The 14,329-nt window shown below is 32.1% G+C and overlaps 1 protein-coding gene and 1 pseudogene across 2 annotated transcripts; both read right to left on the minus strand.

The window, feature by feature from the left end:
* Positions 1–1,155: 1,155 nt before the first annotated feature.
* LOC145006382 (vestitone reductase-like) lies at positions 1,156–4,166 on the minus strand. Its single transcript, XM_078965468.1, has 4 exons — positions 3,985–4,166; positions 1,766–2,299; positions 1,467–1,662; positions 1,156–1,371 (listed from the first exon to the last, which is right to left on the minus strand). The coding sequence occupies exons 1-4, from the start codon at positions 4,097–4,099 to the stop codon at positions 1,230–1,232; spliced, it is 987 nt and encodes a 328-aa protein (XP_078821594.1). The 5' UTR covers positions 4,100–4,166; the 3' UTR covers positions 1,156–1,229.
* Positions 4,167–10,712: 6,546 nt separating this feature from the next.
* On the minus strand, positions 10,713–12,934 carry LOC145005562 (vestitone reductase-like; annotated as a pseudogene). The gene is made up of 4 exons (XR_013662615.1): positions 12,421–12,934; positions 11,691–12,224; positions 11,334–11,529; positions 10,713–11,252 (listed from the first exon to the last, which is right to left on the minus strand). The product of XR_013662615.1 is annotated as a vestitone reductase-like (transcript).
* Positions 12,935–14,329: the final 1,395 nt, after the last annotated feature.

Consider the following 14,329-nt stretch of genomic DNA (forward strand, 5'->3'; position numbering starts at 1 on the left):
ATTAGTTATTGACCAAGTCAAATGAAACTATTTTATTTGATTTTAGACCAACCAAAAAAGATAGAACTCCGTTGAACAAAACCCATTTGACAAAAAAGAAAAAAAAAACCTTGCCTTCCACGCTCTCATCTCTTCCGTTCCAACAACGTTTGCCCTCCCTATATTTTTTTTTCTTAATGCAAGCATTACAATATATTCCAAGTATACCTTTCTTCATATCATCTTATCTCCACCGACTTTTTTTTTCTCGAACACAACATCAATTACACGCTGATGGGGTTTAAATACAAAGGAAACCTTTAAAGATCATGGGTTTGGGTTGCAGTCTTCCTCACGTCGTGACCACCTATGTGTCACGTTGTTTGTCATGTTGTGACCTCTCTATGGTTACGTTGTGACACCCGGTTTTTCCCCAAAAACCAAGTTTTTGACTCCATAATACACTAAATTGATCCATTCTGGGAAACGGATGTTATAATTAATTTCTCAATGATTTTGCAACACTTGGATTTGATGAAATAAAAAATTAAATTTAAAAGCAGAGGAAATAATACAATAGCGACTGAAACTGATTTATTTCGTCAAATTCAAGTGTCGCAAAATCATAGAGAAAATTGGTTTGCTAATCTATATGATATAATGCAAAAGTTGGAAAAAAAAAAAGTTTAGAAAATATTGTAAAATTATTTTTTTAACATGTTGGAAAAAGAACTTAAGAAATAAATCTTATAAACCATTATAAAAACAGATTTATAAAAAAAAAAAAATATTCGAGACGAATTAGTAACAACATTTAAAATTCATACAAATTTTGTAATAAAATATAAAATTTGAGTCTAAAAGCGTAAAATTTAAAAGACGGTGACATTTTCAACCTTGAATAACAGATAAATTACTAAAACATTAGTTGATTAACCTATTAAAACGTAAAATCAGTTATTTTAATATTTTAAGCCCATTATAAAAAGTTAATGATAGCCCTTTTTTAACTTAATTAGCAAAGCTTTTTTTTTTTTAAAATAAATAAAGGGTCTTTTCACTCTTTTGTAATAAATGTTGAAAATATGATATTTTGTTACATAAAATTTTTATTGGGTCATTTTTTCATTAACTCAATGTATTCCATCATACAAGAACATCTATTATAAAGCAAAGTGGAAATAGTTTTTTATTTGTTTAAGCATATAAAATCTTCGCCGCGGAAAAAGAACTTCAAGTTTATTCACAATTCATAAAATATTGTGTCTTCTGCAGGAATCAATGGCATCATCAAACATTTCTTCAATTCCATACTTGAACTCGAATCCGGTGCCCAAGAGTTTTCTTGATGAGACTTCAGGCATGTACACTTTTTCGGCGGCCTTCAAAAAACTTTAAAAAGAGTCCGATTAGCGGGATTTTTGTTTGTTCAAGTAAAAAAATGCTTAAAGATTTTTCACAAGAGGAATAAAAATATAACAACTTACTCGATAATTGGCAATTTATATTCTGGATATTTTTCTGATAATAGTTTGTATAACTCATCGACAGTGACTGTGATTTTCGAACAAATATACCTCCCTTTCGCATTCGGATGCTCAAAAAGATGAATGTGTGCCCTAGCAACATCATCAACATGCACAAAAGGCGTTTTCACAAACATCCGACCTTTGTCAACGTCACCTAAAAATTATTTTATTCTTAATATCATTACCTTCTCAAAGAAATTTCATTTGTAATGTTAATGATTTTAGCATCAAATATTAGCATAACACAAGTAACTGACCGAAGATCAAAGCCATTGACCCACGCACGGAGCGTGGGCAATCCGGACCAACAAATGGACCATGAAGAGACGTCGGAAGGACAGTGACAACATCGAAACCTTTTTTCTCAGCAAACTCTAAGATTGCTTTTTCAGTCAATATCTTGGAAATGAAATATGAAGATCCATGTTGCTTATCATTAGAGCGAATTAAATCAACATCACTCCATGATTCCTCATCTAAGATCTCATTGATCAAACGTTTCTCATTAAACACAACGGTAGATACACTAGATGTGTATATAAGTTTCTTTACTGTTTTTGAGTCGATGCATGCATGTAGAATACCCAAACTACCCTTCATCGCTCTTTCAGTTAGCACGTGTTCGGATTCTTTTCCCTGAACATCAATCGGATGAGCAACATGAAACACCCCAATGCAACCTTTTATTGGTGCTTCAAATGTCTCTGGTTTGCTCAGATCCGCATCAAAAATTTTGAGCCTCTTTGATGCCCCTGGTAGGGCCAAGATGCCACTAACATCTTCCATTGAGCCTAGCAATCATCAATAAGCTTTACTAGTTTAGAAAACATCATTCATGTTTCGGTTGTTAGAACTTAGAAAACTGAACTTTTTGTCATGGAGCTAACTTGTTTTAGGTGAAAAATGTTACCACCAGATGGGCTTTATGTAAGTTTTTAGCAACAATAATTACGTTTACAATTTCTAAAACATCCAATCCAAACCCAAGTAACTTAACACTCTTCTTAATTTGGGCATCTCCAAGCCTGCATCATATTGTCGTATATTACACCATAGGTGTGAAACCCGTGTAATAAACGGGTTGATTAAAAAAATATCAAATTGTAATCGGTTCCGGTTGGATTGGTTTACAACATAACAAAACTTAAAGAAATAAATTAATAAGATGTTAAATATAATATATTATAACAACATTTATTATATTTCAGTGAGATATATATTCTCTATATATTTTGAAAAATAAAATAGGATAAAATTACTTAAAAGCATTAGGTTTCTTCTATATCACATTCCAAATTAAAATTTGACCGTAAGTTTTTAATAAATGAAATAATATGATAATATAGTAACATAATAGATTTTTGTATAGAAATCATAGTTGAGAGAAGAAATAAGAATACAAGGAGGAAGATGTACATGTTAATTTTGTTCCTAATTTAATGACGTTAAAATAGATTGAATTGCTCAATTAGGGATTTTAAGTTTAGAAAGTGTATTATTAAAATTAATATCCATTTAATACTATATATGAAATTTAATAAAATATAAAAAACCATAAAATAATATGTGGATAAAATTTAATTTAAATTTACCAAAAAATGTTATGTGGCAAAATGCATGAGAAAATGACAAGTGGTAAAAATTATTTTCATTTATTAGAATAGATTTGTAGCACGAAAATATTTTTTTTATGCACCATGTTCATGTTAAAAGTTTTTGTAACAAGTATGATATAAGACAAATTCGTAAAATATATACTGAATAAATATAAGAGCTATACTGAAAATTATAAGTTGGAAACAAAATATTCTTTGAATTTTTTTGTTAAAAATTGACGTAGATGGTCGGAGATAATCACTTTGTACATCAAATACCGCTACTTTTGGTGGAAAAAACAAATGTTGCTATTGGTTGTAGTTGGTCTTACAGGCCTAGACATCTGTGACTTGACCCAAACTTAAATTTACATATGCCAAGTTTATTTTAGCTGATTATTTATAAGAAGAATATAATGATTAATAGTTGTTATATCATGAATATCAATTAATTATAAATATACGATGTAATCTTTTTTGTTTTAAATTTATTTAAAAACTTAAAAATGTTTCATGAATGTAGTTAATTCCAATAATTTATTGTTCGGTATAAAAATATTAAAGAAATGTAGTCTACAAAATTCGTTAATTGGTCGTGAATTAGTTAATGGGATCTTTATTCCATCATAAGTGTGTATCTTTTTTTCAAACATACGTGTAATATTTTGATAAATATACAAGTGAAAAATTTATTTAAAAGTAAGTTGTTATCAATGTATTTTTATTTAATAAATGTTTTCTTTAATAAAATTATAATTAATTCGAAGTAATTATATATAAATAATTTATTTTGTTTTAGTTTTTGATGATATGATCTATAAAAGTTAACGTAATAAAAATATAGAATACATATTTGTTAAAAGCCAACTAATAGAATGAACCTGGATCAGATCTCCATGTGGCATTAACAGAATATCCATCTTCAAGTAATGCCTTGATCATCCATGAAGCTAGGTACCCTGCGCCACCAGTTACACAAACAGTTCCTTTCTCCATCTTAATTTGTGCGCTTGATTGCTTCACTAGAATTTGAATCTTTAACCTTGATGATAAATGTCCCACCAAATGAATCTACTAAAAGAACAACAAAGAGAATTGTGTTAGAGTCATGTTCCTAATCCTGTTGTACTTTATGAACAAAACTTATTCGAACAATGAAATTAAAGATACTATCTATGAATCCATAAATAAAACAAAGCTATATTAGCCACTATAACACATTTTCTTTTTGCAAGTAAAGCACCTTAAACAGCAGTGAAAAAAACAGTACTGAAGTGTTCAAACTTTGGGGTTTGCAGGTGGAAAGAGATGTGTGTTTCAGAGACCCTTTTAGTTGTTTTTATGTAATGAAGTAGAAGAGGGGGGGGGGGGGGGGGGGGGGGAGTGTTCTGGTATTTTTTTTTTAAATGAAAATAGTGAGGTGGGCCCTTCTCAATAGTCAATATTCAACGTTTTATTAAAAAATGGTGACCTGCATTTAAATAAAAATAGTGAGCCGTTTGTCATGAGCATCAATATATCCACTTGTATTAGGATGGAATTATGCCTAAGCCAATAATCACAAGGCCGCTTAGTTTATTTAATGCTCTTCCACTTGTAGAGTGAACTCCTTTGTTTTGATCATATAAATTTATTGCCAAAATTATGATGAGATTATGTGGGGACTGGGGTGCAATCGCCAATCAAAGCCATGAGATATATATGGCATGAAGGTCTCATTGTGAAGAATCCAAATGTCATGGTGTATAACAATGCTTTATATTTTTTATATCTCATAATTAACGGCTAAATTCCAAATGTATAAAATATTGTAGTTTTTTGTTATTTACTTTTTGTAAACAATTTATTTTTGTCATTTTATGTTAAAAAAGAAACCGTACAAAGTCAAGAAATCAACAAAGTTTCAAAAAAAAAGAGACTAAATTACACGAATAGTCCTTAAGGTCTTGTTTTTTCCCTAATGTAGTCCCTACGGTACTTTTTCCCTCAGATGGTACCTACGGACATTAAGTTGCACGCGAATAGTCATCGAGTTGGATTCCGTCTATACCAACGTCAACCTATCCCCATGCGACTTGCACATGAGGGTATTTTTATCAATTTACCCTAAATAGCCTTTTCTGAACAGTTTTGTAAGGCCTAAATTAACGTCTTCTTCTTCTTCCCCCCGACGCAATCGGCCACTTCCACTGTTACAGAAAGAAATAGGCAAAAAATGATGATATGTGCTTGTGGAAATCACGATCTTGCCATCGTCACTTCCTGGTCAGATCGCAACCCTGGAAGGAAATTTTGGTCTTGATCTCGTAATGAGAGAAGGTGTGGTTGAATTGGGTGGTTTGATGAGCCCATGTGCCCTAGATTAGTGGAAGTGATACATAGGTTACTCAGGTCTATGAACAAGCTCCAACAAGCCCTTCAAGAAACTGCAATGCAAGCAAGGATGTATAAGTTAATCATTTTCTTCAGTTGGGGTCTTTTTGCGATTCATTACCTGAAGCATGGTGGAAGTTGTGTATGAATGTGGTGTCTGAATGCAGTAAGTGTTTTCTATCATGGTTTATATAGTGTTTGTGTTTGTCTTGAGTCTGAATACAATAAATTATATTGTTTGTGTTTTGTTGTCTGAATGATGTACTCTTTGTGGTTTGGTTAATGTACTTTGGTGTAATTCGATGGATTAATTTTAGAACAAGGTTAATGTATCATGGTTTATCTGTGTTGTATTGTTTCCATTTGTCCATACACTTTGGACAAAAAATATAAACAAAAATATTATTGTATATCACAATAACAGTTCACATTGCTTCATAATTAACATATGTATACAATGATTCCAGGTCAACATGCATGACCATACAAAATAAGGAGCCCAAAGTAAGTAATGTTTGTTATGTCCACATAACTATCATAATAACCATAAAACTAAGTGGAAAATTACATCGAAAGACCTAAGACTTAACAACAACATCCCCATCTTCACTTATCCTTCCATTTCTCCTTTGCAACACCATTCTTCTTTCCTCATGTGCCTCCATTTGTTTGGTCATTAGGGTCACCTTGACCTTTATAAGTATGTGAATTATGCCTTTTGTTCTTGCACTTTTCACATGTGACAGTGGTCCACTTTTTTGATAGCTTATGCCCTTGGCTAGCAGGTTCATCATATGCCTTCTTCCTTTTCTTATTGGGCCTACCCACCTACAAATGTGGAAAAGATTAAATTAATTTCTATGACTAACTACATTTATAATGAAAAAAAAAGATATACCTTAACAACATCTTTGAGTGTAAGCAATTTAGTTTGACATGGTGATTTGGGCCACACCAGTCTACCATTAATGGTTTAATTTTGTGTGTGTACACTTGTGTCCATGTAACAAGCCAGTAACATGGGTGGACCGACTGCTTCAACTCATGAACATTCTTTGCTCCATGTACAATTTTGTCCCGTATTGCACTTATTGCATGTGAGCATAACATGCGTGTAATTTCCCAATGCCAACATGTACAGGTTTTTCATCCAAATTAACAATAAACTGATCACCCAAATGAGTAATGACTTAAGTTTTAACCCCATTAAAAATACACCTATGCTTTTGTGCTTGTTTTTTAATTTGATTAAGTAGAGTAGTGGCAGTTGGTGTAAGTAAACCATGGCATCTATCAATCTCTCTTTGGGCATTGCAAATTCTCTTCATCAAATACTCTCTAATGCTCCTAAACAAACGTAAATTCTCCTAAATTACCTTGTATCAGAATTTGGATTTCTTTCCAGCAACTCTAGTCCAAAGTCGCTCAACATAGCATATTGTTTGGCATAATCCCCAAAAACATGATTCATATCCAATGGCATTGCACGATGTATCTTCATTCATGATATGTTCATCTCGAATTTTTGGATGAGATCTTCTTGAAGTGAAATGATTGGAATAGTTGGATTACGTTCAATTTGCTTCACAATGTTGGTAGCAATGAATTGGTAGCTGCAAGCTTTAACGATTCTTGATTGCATACACAGGTGTTCATTAACTAGGGTGTTCACAATCAAGTCATATGTCTCTTTAGATCTAGACACTAGTACAATCCAAGGACATTTACCCTCTTTCAAATTTATAGTTTTGTCCTTGAATCCAGTCCTTGACTTTTTTCATGGCCCACCACTCATATCTAGGACCACACCTCTACACCTAGCCCGAATCCTTGTTTTATCTTTTTTTTTTATCAAAATGTAAATCCCTCTTGGTTTCTACTGCATGTTTGTTGATATAATCTAAACAAACACACTTCTTATTACTGTCTGCAGCCGTTTGTTTCATATCTTCTACTACAGAAGGTTGCAGAGGTGGTCCGCAGACCTCATGAATTTTTGCTTCAAAAAAACAAACAAAACCTTAGTCTTTTGGTTATAAGTTTGAGCAAAAAACAATGAATTTTTTAGTTACTTCATTTTTAATATCAACAATATTTCCATATTCTTATAATTTATAAGGGTAACTTACACAAAACTACTATATTTTTATTTATTTATTTCGATTTTGACACCTCATTTTTTGTTACAATTTAAACATTATGTTTTCTAATTTTTTTTCATGCTCACATGATGTTATTTGATCATATAGTGCTAATATGACATTGTTACATATTAACTTATCATTTTTTTCAATCTTGACACTAAATTTTTATTTATTTTTTAATTTTAACACTTACTTTTTATTCCAAATCAAACAATGTTATGTTTTTCAATTTAATTTACTGTTGTAGAAGTTGTAGATTTTTTGTACAAAAACAGTCCATATCCATGGCCCATGTATTTGTTCTTGTTCTTGTTTTGGGCCGCTAGCAAAAGTTAGAAGTAGAATGTTACATATGTAAATCTTTCACTAAGAAATTAAGCCAAATAATTTGCTTTAAATCTACGCTTGTATTATCCCAAATAAGATTTTGATGATTAGGTGAATAAAATGTTTGATAAAGCAAGGTGCTATAACATGGACTCTTAGATATATTTAGAAATAACAAAATCATATTCATTTACTCGTGGTGACTTGATTAGTAATGCAAGATTACGTAAAATATATTTTAAAAAAAATTACATGCATTTACTTAAAAAAAAAAAAAAAACTAGTAATTATAGTTATTCAATTTCTCAACCCAGTCATTTTCAACTAAGATATATAAGTACAAAAATAATTTTTCTTTTCACCATCGCTTTTTGTCCCAAAGATTCTAAATCAAGATGAAATCGACTATTTAAGACCCTTTTTTTTTTTTTTTTTTTCCTTCAGTTAGCTTTTACTTTTACCTTCTTTGTTGGTCCTTTTTAAGCTTCCCCGTGTTTGTACAACCATCCCCCATCTTGCATACACTCTTCCTTTCTTTTCTATATAACTTTTCAAACCCTATAATCAAGACTATAATAAGGTGGCTATCATGGGACATGGGATGATAGCATGACAGAAAATCAGGTTACAAGTTTCTACACATGTGATCAATTAGCAAGACGATCCCCTTCTTTTTTGTTTGTTTTTAGACATGATATCCATGTTTCACATGGAGCATGTTAGGGTATTTAGGACGTCTTTTTTAGCGATTAAACATGACAAAAGTCAGGAACAAGGACTCATAACAGCTTCAATAAAAACAATTTTGTGTTTCAATAAACATGACAAATGTCACGTCTGTTGTGTTTTCTACGTATCAAATACACTCTAAACTAGGTAGCAGAAAAATCAAAACTACGATATACCTAAGTGTATATGCACCCTAGGATCTTTGGTTTCATACTAATTACATTTACCCTAGAAAACATAAAAACAAAAAGAAAAACATACCTCTCATGTAGCCCTTGATCTTCATGCTTTAGATCTTAATCTTGTCCTCCACGAAGTTGTTTGGATGAAAGGACCCAAATTAGGATCCATCTAATGGTATCACACAGAATGACACCAAATAGTGAAATAAAAATAACTAGGAGAACGGTCAGTTTCACAAACCTGAGAGGGTTATAAATCGTCCCTAAGAGGGGAAGGAAGAAGAGTTGACGAAATTTCAAGTCAATGGGCAACCAAGTTTGAAATCTCTAAGGTCCTTATGTGAGATGGAATACCTAGAATGAAATTCACTCCATTTCTCATATAGGAAAGAGTGATTTTCATTCAACCCTAATCTCATAAGGGTTCTGGAACAATCTTGATCAACCAACTACCAATTAATGAATATTCAACACTTTAATTAATTAAATTGTTAATTAATTCACAAAATATATTTCCAAGTAGTTTTTAATTAATTATTAACAATAATAATTAATAAAGTAATTTCTCTTTTTATTTATTCCGCTCATTTTGTGTCTTAAGGCAACCTAAAAGGACATTGTTATTATTAGAATTACCACCAATAGTTAATGATCTTGGATACACTTCCCAACAACATCAACGTCATATAATTAAATAGTATCATTTCAGCATTTCATGTTAGTAATGATAACCAGTAAATGATCAACATTGCAAAATTAGAAAAAAAAAAAACAGAAAATATGATGTTTAAGTTGCAACAAAAATACAAAGTTTCAAGATCAGGAAAAAAAAACCATAATAATGTTTATGTAATTTACTCAACAAATAAAACACTTAACTTAGTTTATTGGTAGACATACTACCAAATAAAAATGTATTAGAAATTTTCCCATTACAGAAGTCTTCCTTACTTTTCTCAAATTTCTCTAATTCACATGAGCACACATAACCATACCAACTCACATCAACACACATAACCATATAAATAAGGACTGACGAGAAGATAAACATGGCTTACGTCTCATCAAGAAAAAATTTAGGCATATTATCAAACATGACGCATGTTGCTCTTCCTCACTTTCTTCAATGTTATGATAAATGGCATTGGACAAGTGATGATGGTGACGTTTTCTTGGTTAAAGCTCTTAAGCATCCTATTGAAGATTCGGATGGAGGTAACAATAATAGGTTTGTGTGGGTTAGATGGACCCTCTCAAGCTAAATTGTTTTGCGTGGAGACTGTTTAAAAATAGAATTCTCATTTATTCAAATTTAGTCAAGCGTGGGTTATGGTGGAGTCGAATCTATGTCACTTTTGTAGTCAATCGGAAGAAAGCCCTGATCATATTTTCTTCTTGTGCACCACTGTTTCGCAGTTGTGGAATTGGTTTGCGGGATGGTCTTCTGTTATCTCTCATCAGTCGGTGTCGTGTGTGGATCTAATGGAGATGCTTGACTTGAAAATTTGTAGCAAGAAGATGCAGAAACTAAGATTATTTCTTGTGTATTCGATGTTGTTGTTGATTTGGAAAGAACAGAATGTCATTGTTTTTTGGAAGAAATGACGAGCGGATATGATAATGGCGGACGACATTACAATTTGCACTTTTAATTAGATTAAGAAGATATCTAAATTGATTTCAGTTGATTGGTTTAATTGGTGTAAGTCTCATATTTTAAACGTTTTTTTTAATAATTTGGCTTGAGCTTCTCGTTTAAGTCTTTGCTTTTTGTTTTAATAATATTCGCTCTAAAAAAAAAAATCAAGGCATACTTAATTAGAGAAACCCGTCATACTTAATTAGAGAAACCCAAAAACAAATATGCATCATCGTAGTCCTCTACACACGTGTACATATACATGTAAGAATTCCTACATGTATCAAATTTAATTTTTCTCCCACATAAAACTTCCACAGTTTGCGACTTACAACTTCCCATGGGAGCCTACAAGATCACAAAAATTACATTTTTACCAACTTTTGAAGCTAAAATTAAGATATAGTTTGATAATTTCGATATACTAACTATTGAAGATATCAATTTTGATCCACGGAATACTTAAAATCAACAGTCGAAATTTCTATTATACTTGAGAGAAGAATTTAGAGAGCGGAGAGAGAGATACCGCTTGATTTGATTGGAGAGATTGTCGAATTAAGCCGTCTAATTGTTAATAACAGATAATATGCATTTTATGCAGTTATTGCAATCTATAATATATTGTTTCTTTTGCAACAATCAATTGCATCATCAAACATTTCTTCAAGTCCATACTTGAACCGGAATCCGTGCCCAAGAGTTTTCTTGATGAGACGTCAGCCATGTTTATCTTCTCGGCAGCCCTTAAAGAGCTTAAAAAACAATGCAGTTTAGTGAAAAATGCTTAAATACGTTTCATGAGATGAGAGGAATAAAAAAATATTACAACTTACTTGATATTTGACATTTTATATTCCGGATATCTTTCTGATAATATTTTGTAGAATTCATCGATAGTGACTGCGACTTTGGAACAAATATACCTCCCTTTTGCTTTCGGGTACTCAAGGAGATGAATGTGTGCCCTGGCGACATCATCAATATGCACGAAAGGCGTTTTCACAAGCAACCGAGGTTTGCCAATGTCACCTGAAAATTAATTTATCATCAATTAATATAATTACCTTAATCAACAAGCATATAAAGCCTTGTAAGTATATTTCCTGAACAATTTATCTCAAAAAATTTAATTTTAAAGTGTTAAATGATTCTAATATCACATGTAAATGTATATAACAATAATAACTGACCAAATATCAAAGCCATTGAGCCACGCACCGCGCGTGGGCAAGAAGCGCCAACAAATGGACCATGAATATTTGTCGGAAGCACAGTCACAACATTGAAACCTTTTCTGTCCGCGAACTCTAAGGTCGCTTTTTCAGTCAATGTCTTGGAAATGAAATATGAAACACCAAATTGCTTATCATTAGCGCGAATTGCATCAACATCACTCCATGATTCCTCATCTAAGATCTCATTGTTCAATCGTTTCTCATTAAACACAACGGTAGATGCACTAGATGTGTATATAAGTTTCTTTACTGTCTTTGAGTCGATGCATTCTTGTAAAATACCCAAACTACCCTTCATGGCTCTTTCAGTCAGCACTTGTTCGGATTCTTTTCCAAGAACATCAATCGGATGTGCAACATGAAACACCCCAATGCAGCCTTTTATTGGTGCCTTAAATGTCTCTGGTTTGCTCAGATCCGCGTTGAAAAGTTTGAGCCTCTTTGATGCTCCTGGTAGGGCCATGATACCACTGACATCTTCCATTGAGCCTAGAAATCATCAATTTTTACTATTCAAAAAAAAAAAACAACATTTTTTGTTTCGATTGTTAGAAAAATGAACGTTTTGTTATAAATTATTGTGTTTCCATTACCTCCATATATGCCAAATATTCTATGTTAAGTAAGATAATAAGCAAAAAAAAAAAAAAAAAAAAAAAAAAAAGAGAGAGAGAGAGAATGAAACCTGGAGATTTCCATGTGGCATTAACAGAATATCCATCTTCAAGTAATGCCTTGATCATCCATGAAGCTAGGTACCCTGCGCCACCAGTTACACAAACAATTTCATTTCTCCATCTTAATTTGTGCGCTTAATTGATTCCTTCGCTAGAATTTGAATCTTTAACCTTGATGATGAATGTAACACCAAATGACTCTGCTAAGAACAAGAAACAGAGGTATGTTATGTAGTGTTAGAGTCATGTGCATGCCAACCACTAACCATATATCTTGTAGTTTATTGAAAAACTCATTCTAGCAATGAAACTATAAAGATCATCATACTACATGAATCCATAAATAAAACAAAGCTATCTATTATACATCCATTATAACACATTTTATTCAAGTAAAGCACCCTAATTCTAAACAGTAAAATAAACAACCGAGCCAACGAGGTTAATTACTAGAGAGAGTTTGAGGGTGAGATTTGAGAACGACGAGCCTTGGTGTTGGAGAGAATGTGAAGACTCTGATGCGGAATTTAGATTTTGAAGTGTTTTTGTTTATTATTATAATGAGGTCAGTTTTTCAACACGTTAGATCAGTCATAGGTCAACTTGTATTAAAGAACTCACGCAATTTCATCATTTCAATAAAAAAAAATGCAAATTGACCGATTATCAATGGCCTCAACGTGTTAAATAATAAAAAAAAATGAGTGGTTTTCAATAAACATAAGGCCATGGGTACGTTTATGGATGAACATACTCCATATCATCATCAATTACTTTTTAAAATACATTTAATATTGGTTAGAAATGATATTCACCGTGAACAAAAGAGAAACGAATAAGAATGCATTCAATTTAGGGCTAACCAATCAAAATTATTGTAAACATATGTGAAGGCCGAAGCTAGTAAGGTTGTATTTGTTTTTTTTTAAAAGCTCTTCTAACCTCTTAGTGTTGTGTGGCGCAGCACACGCGCAACACTTTTAGGTTCTCAGCAGTTTGTTTTTCTGCAAACTTCGGACTCAAAAACCTCTTCCCGTCCTCTTCCCCACACAGCAGTGGACTTAACTCTTCTAACAACTTCTAACCTATCTAAAAAAAACACCACATGCCCTAAACAAAAAAAACATCGTGCTCGTTCGTTCTCCTTCTTCTCGGCATCATTCTCAACGTTCGATCCAGAGGTGGTCCGACTCCAGCCTCCGCTGCTACCATCGCCGGTCGTTGCTGCTTCATACAACAGGTAACTTTTTTTATCTGATTTCTTGTTGAATTGATTTGAGTATCAATTTTATGATTTCTTACGCATTTGAGTACCAATTGTATGAATTTGAGTACCAAACTTCTGATTTCTTGCTGCCCTCGGTTTCAAGATCAGGTAAGTTTTTTTTTTTCTTTCTAATTTCTTATGCAGTTGAGTACCTATTGTATGAATTTGAGTATCAATTTTATGATTTCTTATGCATTTGGGGTACCAATTGTATGAATTTGAGTACCAATTTTTTGATTTGAGTTAGGATTTTGTTGCTAATATGTTACAACCTTTGTTAAAATCTTTGTTGAATGTAAAATTTATGATATAATTGTTCTTTAAACAGATTCTATGGTGTGCTGAAATTTATATTTGTTGAATGTTGAATGTTGATTTATGCTGAAATCATAAACTTATATGCAAGTTTACATGCTGAAATCATAAATCTTTGTTGAATTGGTCCACCTCTTTGCTGAAATGTTTTTTTTTTTAAATTAATTATTGAATTGTTATCACTTGTATTTCTTGAATGGAGATCAAGTTTATGTTTACATGCAAGTTTGTGCTTAAATTGTTAAACCTGTTTGTTGATTGTGTTGTATAATCTTTGGTTATATGGTTTTTTTTGTTCATTCATGATGTATTGTTGTTGAATATGCTAAACTTAT

Source organism: Lactuca saligna, chromosome 7 (assembly GCF_052625555.1).
Source record: "Lactuca saligna cultivar CGN05327 chromosome 7, ASM5262555v1, whole genome shotgun sequence".
Lineage (NCBI taxonomy): Eukaryota > Viridiplantae > Streptophyta > Magnoliopsida > Asterales > Asteraceae > Lactuca > Lactuca saligna.